The 11,313-nt window shown below is 34.0% G+C and overlaps 1 protein-coding gene across 1 annotated transcript; it reads left to right on the forward strand.

Moving 5' to 3' along the window:
- Window positions 1-582: 582 nt before the first annotated feature.
- On the forward strand, window positions 583-6,723 carry LOC112024617 (26S proteasome regulatory subunit 6B homolog). The gene is made up of 6 exons (XM_024057234.2): window positions 583-1,171; window positions 2,288-2,518; window positions 2,892-3,050; window positions 3,511-3,663; window positions 4,094-4,177; window positions 6,423-6,723. The coding sequence occupies exons 1-6, from the start codon at window positions 674-676 to the stop codon at window positions 6,555-6,557; spliced, it is 1,260 nt and encodes a 419-aa protein (XP_023913002.1). The 5' UTR covers window positions 583-673; the 3' UTR covers window positions 6,558-6,723.
- The last annotated feature ends 4,590 nt before the right edge of the window (window positions 6,724-11,313 follow it).

Here is an 11,313-nt window from a genome sequence, read left to right on the forward strand (position 1 = left end):
ATCTTTTGGCAATAGAAAAAAGTGGATTATCATTTGAAATATATATTAGATATGTATGCTTTCGTTGTGTTTGGGATAGCTTATATTTGGCAGTTTCTTTTATTATTTAGTTTATTTTTGTTATTATTCATGAGTTTTATTGTACTTTTTAGTACTATTTATGAGTCCCACTGTATTATTTCAATTAACTTTTAGTTTTATTTACAGTACTTTTACTAAAAAGTTTTCAGCTTCAGCTAAAAATATTGTAAATAAAGGTAAAAAAAAAATAGTTAAAATAGTATAGTAAGACTCATAAATAGTATTAAAAAAATGTTGTGTAACCTATAAATAATAATAAAAATAAATTAAATAGTAAAAAATAAGTTGACTTTTTAAATTATGCCAATAGCAACCTGACTAAGCTGTTGTTAAATGAACCTTAATTTTCCTAATTAAGAAGGAAAAAAAAGGAGGGATTTTATTTTATTTTAATATATAAAAAATAAAATAGAACTAAAGACGGTGTGTTTAGAAAATTAAAAAGCGGAGGTCTGAAACGTCACCGTATTGGCATGTTAGCTAATAAATACTCCAAATTCTCTGCCTTAAGATTTCTTGCCTCTCACTCTATTCTCTTCTCTCTCTTTTTCTTCCCTTCTCTCTCTCAAACTCCCAAACTCCACTTCCAATAATGGCTGCTTCAGCCCTAGTAATGGATCCAAAGCCAACCCCAGAGCTACCGCCATCGGTTCCTTCCACAAGATCCGACCTGCAAAGCAACTTCGCCGACCAAACCTCCGACGAAGACGACCTCTACGGCCGACTCAAATCGCTACAGAGACAAATCGAATTCATCGACATACAGGAGGAGTACGTGAAGGACGAGCAGAAGAATCTGAAGCGAGAGTTGCTGCGAGCTCAGGAAGAGGTGAAGCGGATCCAATCGGTGCCGCTCGTGATCGGACAGTTCATGGAGATGGTGGATCAGAACAACGGCATCGTCGGGTCAACCACCGGGTCGAATTACTACGTTCGGATCCTTAGCACCATCAATCGCGAGCTGTTGAAGCCTTCGGCTTCGGTTGCTTTGCACCGTCACTCTAATGCCCTCGTGGATGTGTTGCCGCCCGAAGCCGATTCGAGTATCTCGCTCCTCAGCCAGTCTGAGAAGCCTGATGTTACCTATAATGTATGATACTTTTCCAATTGATTCTAAATTTTTGTGCTTTTTTTTTCTGTTTTAGTTTTTTACTCTGCGCGATTTGGTTTTAGGGTTTGTCAATTTTCGACATTCAATAGAATTTAGGGTTTGTTAATTTGATGCTTCTAATAGGGACATTGAATTCATTGTGGTGTCGGTGTGGTGCTGCTAGGATTTAGGGTTTTGTTGAAGAAGCAATTTTCAAGTTATAGTTATGCTAGGGATGCTACAGTTTTTACTGCATAAGCCATAACATCCGATAGAATTTAGGGTTAGTTTAATTTGATTTAAGGGTTTGTTGTTTTGGTGCTTCTAACAGGGACATTGAATGTGTTATAGTGTGGGTATGGTCCTGCTAGGATTTAGGGTTTTGTTGAAGAAGCAATTTTCAAGTTATAATTTTTTTGTTTATGAGTGATGCGAAGGATACTACTACATACGACTTATAAACTGACATGTCAACAATTACAAAAAAGTAGTTCAAATGTTCATTTATTATGTTGTTGAAGTGTTTAAGTGGCACCAATCATATTCTTTCCTGTCACATCAATTTGTAAGTTTTTTATAGTGTAGTAAAATTTATAGTAGCTTTAGCATTTTTCTTTTGTTATTTTTTAGTTTGGTAACTAGCTGTGAAATGACTGAGTGATATAATTTGGCAATCCAGCCATGTAATGTCCTTTTTAAAGGAATTTGATATGCTTATATCAATTCTTGTATGAAGGAAGAGTTATTCCAAAGTAAAGATAAGTTAAAAATAGTGGCGTATTCAGCATGTGTCAAAACTTGAAAATAGAAGTCCATACAACAAAAATTGCCCTCATCCATCCTCCCTCCCCCAAAGCCAAAAAAAAAACTCTTTTAAGCATTATAATTTAAATTTAAGGCTATTATGGCATTACTTTGTTGCAATTTATTATGTAGTGTTGGATAAGCTAATTTTGCAGCTTGTTTTTATTTAACTGGGTACAACTTTTTAAATCCCAAATTTGTATGTTGCCATCTTATCTCTATATTACCATACCCTTATATATATATATGTTCGTTTTTATAAGAATTTAACATTGGTGTGCTTGTCCACTCCTAATTTAATATTTGTATCAGGATATTGGAGGGTGTGACATTCAGAAGCAGGAAATTCGTGAGGCTGTAGAGCTGCCCCTGACTCACCATGAGCTATACAAACAAATTGGTATAGATCCTCCTCGTGGTGTTTTGCTTTATGGTCCGCCCGGAACTGGCAAAACTATGCTTGCCAAGGCTGTTGCTAATCATACAACCGCTGCCTTCATTAGAGTTGTGGGCTCTGAGTTTGTTCAGAAGTATCTTGGAGAGGTATGTGTTGACATTGTTTGCTATACAAATTAGTTTGTGTGCCCTAATTTCATAGACATATTTCACTGCATTAAATTTTGATGTCTCATTCACTATATATATATATATGTATATATCTTATTGTGTGAAGTAGCTTGCATAATTAAATATCTCACTTCATCATTTCTTGTAGCACGTGTTTTGTAAATGTGCCGATATCTTTTTTTGGGCCTGTGTGATATTTATTTTCTAAATTTTAACTTTCTGAATAGTGAATACTTTGGGACAAGCAAGTGGTTTTAGTGATATAAAAGGTCCATCTGTTGAGAGTTTTCTTGTAGCAATTTCTTGGCCATTGAGTGATACTATTGTTTCTTTTTTCTCCTCATTTTAGGGCCCACGTATGGTACGTGACGTTTTTCGCCTTGCTAAAGAGAATGCTCCTGCAATTATCTTCATCGATGAGGTTGACGCTATTGCTACAGCTAGGTTTGATGCTCAAACTGGAGCTGATAGAGAAGTTCAGCGTATTCTCATGGAACTCCTGAATCAGGTATGAATTTGAGAGAGAGATTGGTTGAATTGAGGCTTACATAAGTTCTGCCAGGAATTCGATGTGCATATCATGGACTTGGGTTTGGAGAGGACTTGCCTTTAGATGGCTTAAATTGATGCTAATGAGCTCTAGCTCAAATGGCTTGTCCTCCACCTATAATAATGGGATGGAGGTTGCCCCCACCCTGGGTGCCTTAGCAGTAAGGGAGAGAGCTTGGACTAACTGTAATCCCAAAAGTCTCTGGCCCACACCTTGAGGGTTCCTCATTATAAAATAATAATAATAATAATAATAATAATGGGATGAAGGTTGAGGTCATTGTTTCAAGACCTAGTGCATGTATAAGTTACCAATAATAATAGTTAAAAAAAAAGACTTAACATTATGTTCTCATACTTGCGTTTCCCAATCTTGTTTGCTTCTCCTATGTTTTAATTTTATGAATTTTGGGCCGTAGATGGATGGGTTTGATCAGACAGTGAATGTTAAGGTTATCATGGCAACTAATCGAGCAGATACATTGGATCCTGCACTTCTTCGTCCTGGGAGGCTTGACCGAAAAATCGAGTTCCCTTTGCCTGATAGACGACAAAAGAGGCTTGTTTTTCAGGTAAGCCTTGTGCACATGCATTGGTGTAGTGTTTCTGAAGTCTTTTACCATGCATAGTGCCTGCATGTTATGACTTGGTTACCATCTTATTTAGGTATAGCATTTTAAATCCTCATTTTTTTTAGGTACATACAGTTTATTAAAATCTCACTTATTAGTATGGGCTCCATTTATAAAAAAAAGCTATACCAAATGATAATATAGTAATTCTTTGTTTTGTTTTCAATTTTAGAACTTTTTCATCCCAAAAATAAAAGGCATACAGAGACATTAAAAGACCCCAAAAAAAGCCACCCTAATCTTTAATAGCAATCTGGCAACACAATTATCATTTATCAATACCAATTCTCCTATTTGTTGTTATTGGTTTTGTTGATTTTCAGCTTTCTAAGCTAGTTAAAAATGTTTGAGCCACTTTATGTTTTTGCAGGTGTGCACTGCTAAAATGAACCTTGGTGATGAGGTGGACCTGGAGGACTATGTTTCTCGGCCAGACAAAATTAGTGCCGCTGAGGTTTGTTTGTTCTCCCTTTTTCTGATTTTGCCTCAAACGATAGTGTGAATGGCTTTCATATCACTGTATGAGAATCGATTGAATTTTTTTACAAAATGAAAAGGCAATTAGATTTCAATTAGGATATATATATATATATATATATATTTTTAATAGATGATAAAAGTTTCCTTCAAGGGAAAACCAGATCATATAAGTTGCTTATGCAAGCAAGACTCAAGAAAACGAAATAAAACTCTTGCAGGGCACCCTGCTACAAAATGGCCAACCAGCGAAACAGGATTTGCAACTCACACATAAAACCACTAAGCCCACACATCTAGCAGTACTACCACACCAGATAAAAAAGCAAATCTGTATCTTAGATCAAAAAAGGATATCAGGAAGCCTCCATATGCGGCACCGAGCCTTGTTCTGAATGGTGTTTTTAATATTTCTGCACCAAAACATTTTTCCCAAACAGCAAACATGACTGCTTGGATCACCTTCTCTTTAGTGAACACTATTAAATTACAGATTTTCCTAAAAGCTTAATCTATTGGGATATGGTAAATTTAATCATTTAACTACACAATTCTAACACTCCCCCACACGTGTGGGCTGAAACTTCGAAACTTCTTAGTATGTGAGGCCCAACACGTGGGAATTTAAATGGGAGGTAGAGTGGAGGAGACAAGGATCGAACTCAGGATCTCATGTTTTGATAGTATATTAAATTACCGATTGTCCCAAAAGCTTAAGCTATTGGGATATGGTAAATTTAACCACACAATTCTAACAGACACCTTACCTCCATGAACTTTCTGATTCCTCTTAATCCATCTTTGATATGTAACACCTGACCCAGCAAGTTTGCATAGGATCTGTTGCAGACTTTTCTCTTTTTGCTTTGTTTATCGCCCAAGCCAATTCAAAGTTGTATCCCAATTGTTCTCCACATCAGACATTTTCTCTGCAAGGCATCCTATACTCTTCAAGTAAAACGATACTCAAAATCTAACTGAATGCTTGGTTCAATCTTGCCCCTACATGGGGAATATAGCAGATCACCCTGATAACCCCAGGCTGCAAGTATGTATCCGGCTGGTTAATCTGCTTTGGATAGTAAACCAACGCACAAAGGCCTGATTAGTAATTGTTTTAGGAAACCACACTTCTCAGAAGATTTACTTGCTAAATCATGTATGATTCAGTAACGATAAATGTCCAGCAATGGACCATCTGTATGCCATTGATCATGCCACAGGCATCCCCGATGTTAGCAAATAGAGAATCTTGCTGTAGTGGCGTCAGTACTTTCCTCAAATGGAGTCTCTTCCTTCAACCCCAAGAGCTATCAGATGGACAGAGATCTCCCAAAAGGATTTTCCCTTCAGTAGATAAGGGCGAACCCGTATAAACCCTGATCTAGCATAAAGGCTCAATTTAAATCTCATCTTAGCTGCCCTATTCCACTCCCCTGCTTTGCATAAACCTAATCCACCCACTTTTTAGGCTCAATGACCTCAATTCAAGTTATGTTAGTAGTTATAGCCATCCCATCAGCGCCACAGCATAAGAGAGAATTAATTTACTGTCCCACAGCCTTGAGCACTTTCTTAGGGAGGATAAAAACATACCCTTGGGGGCATAGGTAGATGCTCAAAGAGTTTTGGGCACCTTTGTTAGCCAAAAAAAAATAATAATAATAACGGCTCCAATAAACCTGCAAACTAAAAGGCACATATTTTATTAGCAACCCTTTCGCGAAAGACAATTGCTTAACACACCAGGAGATGATTTTTTTCGCATAAGAAAGGCTTTATTAGATAAACATAACAGAGTTTACAAACCAAACACTTCAACTAACAGAAACAGACCAACAACCACAAACGTTAAAGGATAAAACAACCCACAACCTCCGGAACAAAACATTACAGAGACAGCTAACAACTAAAAACAGATAAGAACACAAAATCTGTCAGATCCTCAGGTGGAGATGATTTTCCTAGTGATTTTCTCCGCCAATGATCTGCAATCACCCACAGAAAGTTTCCCCGATACCTCTTCAAAATCTAGGATGCTAAGGAAATGAGCTTTAGTATCAGGATTTAACCCAAATTTTGCAACCAGACCAGAAAGATTTTTAAACTTCTCAAGGACATTTTTCACAGCTTCAATTATGAAAATTCTGGGGTTGCTGTTTCCTGACACAACAATAAGTTGTCTTGTGATGTTTTTCCTAATGCGTGCTGGATGTTCACAGATTGCGGCTATTTGTCAAGAAGCAGGAATGCATGCAGTTCGCAAGAATAGGTATGTCATTCTGCCAAAGGATTTTGAGAAGGGATACAGAACGAACGTGAAGAAGCCAGATACAGACTTTGAATTTTACAAATGAGGACGAGGGATGGAAGCAAATTTGAGAGTTCCGTTGTTAAATGTTATGAGCATGATGTGTCCCATCTTGACAGAATCCTAATTATCATCCACAACTAGTTATATGCTTTTCTGATGAACTTTGTTGAACGGTTATAGCCATGTGTTACTAAATTGTTTGTACTTAATTGATGGCTTTCTAAAAGGCATTTTAGAGCAGTCTGTGGGGGAGGAACCAGGGCTACTCAACAATTAGGCTATTTAGGCAATGGTTTATGGCCTCCAAGTGGAAAAAAAAAGACTCTAAAATTGAAATATTATATCTATTTATTTTTTAGTATTGCAAAAATAATAATAAAAATAAAGTAAGGCCTCTCACTTAGTTAAAAAAAAAAAAAAAAAAAAAAAAAAAAAAAAAACCCTTCTACGGGCTGAGACATTAATAGAATAGAATGTCTTGTCTCTTTGTTTTAGTGTAAAATTTTTAATTAAGGTCTAATAATTTAATGAATAAAATTTTTTTTTTTAAACATATACTCTTTTTGAATCTTATGCATTCTATTAATGGTGGTTAAAGTTGCAATCTGGATCAGGATCAGGATCATACGATTTTACAAACATTTAGGACTGTAAAATTTAGGATTGTAAATTTTGTAGGATTGTCTTGAAGTCCCAAACTTACATATATCAAATGAATATTTTTTATTAAAAAAAAAAAAAAAATCCTAATACTCAACCTCTAATATAGCACTTTCAAGAGATTCTAGGCCAAAACCATTTCTTGATAGTTTAGTGAGCCCCCTAGGCTCATCATTATATCATTTTATTTGACTTATTTATGGGTTCTAGCTCTAAAGAACATATACATGAGGCAATATCGACTCATGTATGTCTCGTTGGCCAAACGATTAGATATGCCGCGCCATGTATCATCCCCTCTTTCTATAAAGGAGAGATAAAGAAAAAGAAAAAATATATAGTAATCGCGCCGTAAGACCTTGTTCATTTCTACTTAACGTTATTTCCCTTGATTTTTTTTCTTTTTTTACGATTAAATGGTTACTTCACCTTAATATTCATCTTGTTTTTTGATTTCATAGTGTAGTTAGCTATTTTTTATTTACTAAATTGTTTTGGATTTTTAACTTGAAATTTAGAACTTGGAAAACATTTTTCATGTGTTTTGTAAATATTTTGGTACTTAGTTGTTAATTAAACATTTATTGAAAATTTTGAATACTTTATATTAAAAATTAAGTATATTTGTTGTGTTAGTAAAGACGTAGTGATGTATGACATACAAATTACGTCATATTGATGCAAATCTTTGTTCTTTTATGGATAAATTCATAATTTATGTGATTATCTAACATACAAAATCACTACCGATATGTTTTTTGATTTAAATATGAAAATAGGTAGTGACAAGTACTAAAAATTTGGGGTCGTCCATAGATTGGACGACTAACAGCACTAATTACATGGCAATAAATGGCTTTGTAATCGACGAGCTTCGACAGTCAGAAAAAACAATCATGAGCCAATTAAGTCTCCATTTAAGCTCAAACATATGTTACTCAAACAACCAGGAGAGCCATAATGAGGCCCCCAACGGTCACACTCATAATAAGGCTCCCAATAGCTGTACTATGGCTATGAATAAGCCATTAAGCACTAGAAGAAAGGCATGCACACCAAAATACACAGAATTACATTCTGATTCTCTAAGAGATATTGAAAAGCTTTCTGATTTAGTCATCGGAGAACTATTGGCTAACGCCACTAATACATTTCTCTCTCATATTTGCAAGGAACATCACCTCATCCATAGCCTAGACGAGGTCTACAACTAACGACCATTTTTGGCATCATTAGGTAGGATCTTACACTCTACGATCCAAACTACCTCCCACGAGCTTACGTAGGATCTTGATTTTAACAATCATGATTCTATTAATACGTTTTACTATGTTTACGGTAGTTTAAGAGTAAAAATTTTCAATCTTTCAAAAATTTTACTCTTCCTTTCTCTCACTAAAATAAATTAAAATTAGAATTAATAATTTTCTAGACAAATTCACTTCTTAAATCTATTGGCTCAATACCTAAAATCCAACATTGTTCAGAGAGATACTGATCATCTCAAACATAATATTTATCCTAATATATATTGTTTAGATTTATTTCTAGAATTAAAAGTTTTAAAATATGTTTATAAATAAATGAAAATAGTCTAATTAATGTATTAAATTATATAAAAATGTTTAGGTTTATTTTACTCTTCCTTTTTCTAATGCATGCAATTGCTTATAAAATATTAACTAATAATACATTTTACATTTGTGTCTACAAAAAGAAGTTATCCAAAATTAAAATTGAGAAAATTCTATTTAACATCAACTACGTCACAAGAAAGATTAAGTAGATTAGCAATATTACTAACTGAAAAGAGAATCTTAGTGGAATTTAAATACAAAAAAGTAGTAGTAATCTTGCATCTCAAAAGGCAAGTAAAATAGATTTTTAAATGAAAAAAATATCAAAGCATAAATATTATTCAATTAATATATAAAAATAAGAGAAGATCCAAAATGTGTTAAGTTGGCATTAGGGTCTGTTTGGAATCCACTTATTTTGCTGAAATTGAGAACTTTTTGTTGAAAGTACTATAGATAAATGTAAATGTTAGTTGGAATAGTAAAGTGGGACCTATGAATAGTACCAAAAAGTGCAGTGGGACCCATGAATAGTAGTAAAAATAAGCTAAATAGTAAAATAAGTTAGTAAAAAATAAACTAGCCGAACAGACACTTAGACTGGGCCCTATTATTGCGGATTGCAAATTTGAGTTTGAAACGAATTCGTTTGAAACTAAATTGAGGCACTTGACATAAACAACTCCATTTGTACTTTATAAGTTTTTAAAATTTTTTATTTTATATATGAAATACTCTACACATTAAAAATCTTCAAAGTAATATGGTCATATTTTGCATGAAAGGCATATATAATATGCCAATAACATGGTTAATATTTAATGATTTTGGGATGATCATTGTGGTATTAGTACAAAGAAATGAATTCAATTGAGGCTAAATTTGTTAAAAACACACAAATATCAAATTGATAACTTTGCAAATAACAGAGGCTAAATTTGTTAAAAACACATAAATATCAAATTGATGGCTTTGCAAAGAACTATTCTGCAACAACCATTATTGAGATATTGGAAGAAACTAATTTTTTCAGTACTAGAAAATAAATTATCATAAAATGAAACATTTTAGATTATATCCTTAAACCCCAAAATGTGTTAAACCAATTCTAAGAGTACCTTCGAGGACCTTTGATGCCAACCAAATTGGACACATGCCAGTTAATAGATGGGTTCTTATCTGACCAAAATTTAGGTAATTTGATTTAACTGACCCACCTTCCTCTCTAGAGCATTACTTTCAAAATTCAAGGATTTAGGAAGGTGGAAGATTTGAAATCCATTCCCACTTGTTAATTCTAAATGAAACTGTGAAGCTTGCATTTAGCATCTAACACCATTTTCATGGCTCTTGCCCAAGTTGGATAGTTGTCTTCAGTTAGACGACTAATATTTCTCCAGGTGTCTCACACTCACTTCAATGAATGAAGAAAGGACTATTAGGATCTTCCATTGGAGTAAGAACACAATAAGAGGAGGTTGGATTAAAATTAGCATTAGCAATTGAATTGGAATTAGATGCCATTGGAGTTGTCAGAGCTCGAGCTCTTATACCATAACAAAATTGTAAAAAAATTAATTGAGAGAATTTGGAAAATATCTGAAAATTGTATTCAATTAATTTTATAAACTATACACTATCCAAATTAGGGATAATGCATTTAACTAAAATTTTGAAAGATATGTAGCTTGCAACCTTGATAAAGAGATTATCATGTAACTATTTCAAAATAAAAATCTTATAGAAAAAAATGGTAAGACTTTATGTATTTGAGTTTTTTTTGTCAAAATATGAAGTTATCTTTTTATTTTATTTTTTTATAATTTAAATTTCTTAACGACCATCTTAGAAAAAATTCTTAGAGCTGTCATTGATTGTGTAGGTAGAAAAACATATTATATGTGGTGAAATGATTAATAGAAAGTGGTAATAAAATATTTAAAAAAAGGTTTTTAAATAATTAATTAATTGATCATATCATAAAATTAGACGTTTAATTAAAATTTGAAAATCTTAATTATTTCTTAGAATAATTTGATCACGATTGAAAATCGTGTAAAACTCATAATTATCAGAAAACCAAGCAAACTTGGAAAAAACAAAAAGTGCGTGCCCTTTAATTGGCATTTTGTGTTCATGACTTTTTCAGTTTCTAACTTGGATTTTTTCATATCCTACCAACTTAAGAGAATTATATGAGTTAGGATAGACTTGAAAATAAAGAGTTATAATTGATTTCAATACTTTGTGCTCTCACCTTTATAAATAGGGCGATACATAACATAAAGTCTTAACTAGCACTCATAAAGATATATGGCAAAGTTGGCCAGTAAATGCAATTGCAAGTGTGCACTCCTATATATATATTGTGGGGCCCGTGGGCCTGATAGCCTCGGCCCATCGCGTAATAGGCCCAAGGCCGACGCCGAGGAAGACTGACCATCCAAGGCTAAGTTGGGGAAAACCTCTTTTTTGACCCACGCCGAGGACCTCTTCGTCCTCGGCATACTAAGGATAATTTTTGGGAAGGGACAAGCCCAGAGCAAACTGTCACATTCACAC

The sequence above is a fragment of the Quercus suber genome, unplaced genomic scaffold (genome assembly GCF_002906115.3).
Source record: "Quercus suber isolate HL8 unplaced genomic scaffold, Cork oak 2.0 scaffold_1, whole genome shotgun sequence".
NCBI lineage: Eukaryota > Viridiplantae > Streptophyta > Magnoliopsida > Fagales > Fagaceae > Quercus > Quercus suber.

Coding starts and splice junctions, on each gene's coding strand:
- LOC112024617 (XM_024057234.2), top strand. CDS start 674: ATGGCTGCTTCAGCCCTAGTAATGGATCCAAAGCCAACCCCAGAGCTA. Junction 2,519..2,891: donor TTCAGAAGTATCTTGGAGAG/GTATGTGTTGAC, acceptor TCCTCATTTTAG/GGCCCACGTATGGTACGTGA. Junction 3,664..4,093: donor AAAAGAGGCTTGTTTTTCAG/GTAAGCCTTGTG, acceptor ATGTTTTTGCAG/GTGTGCACTGCTAAAATGAA.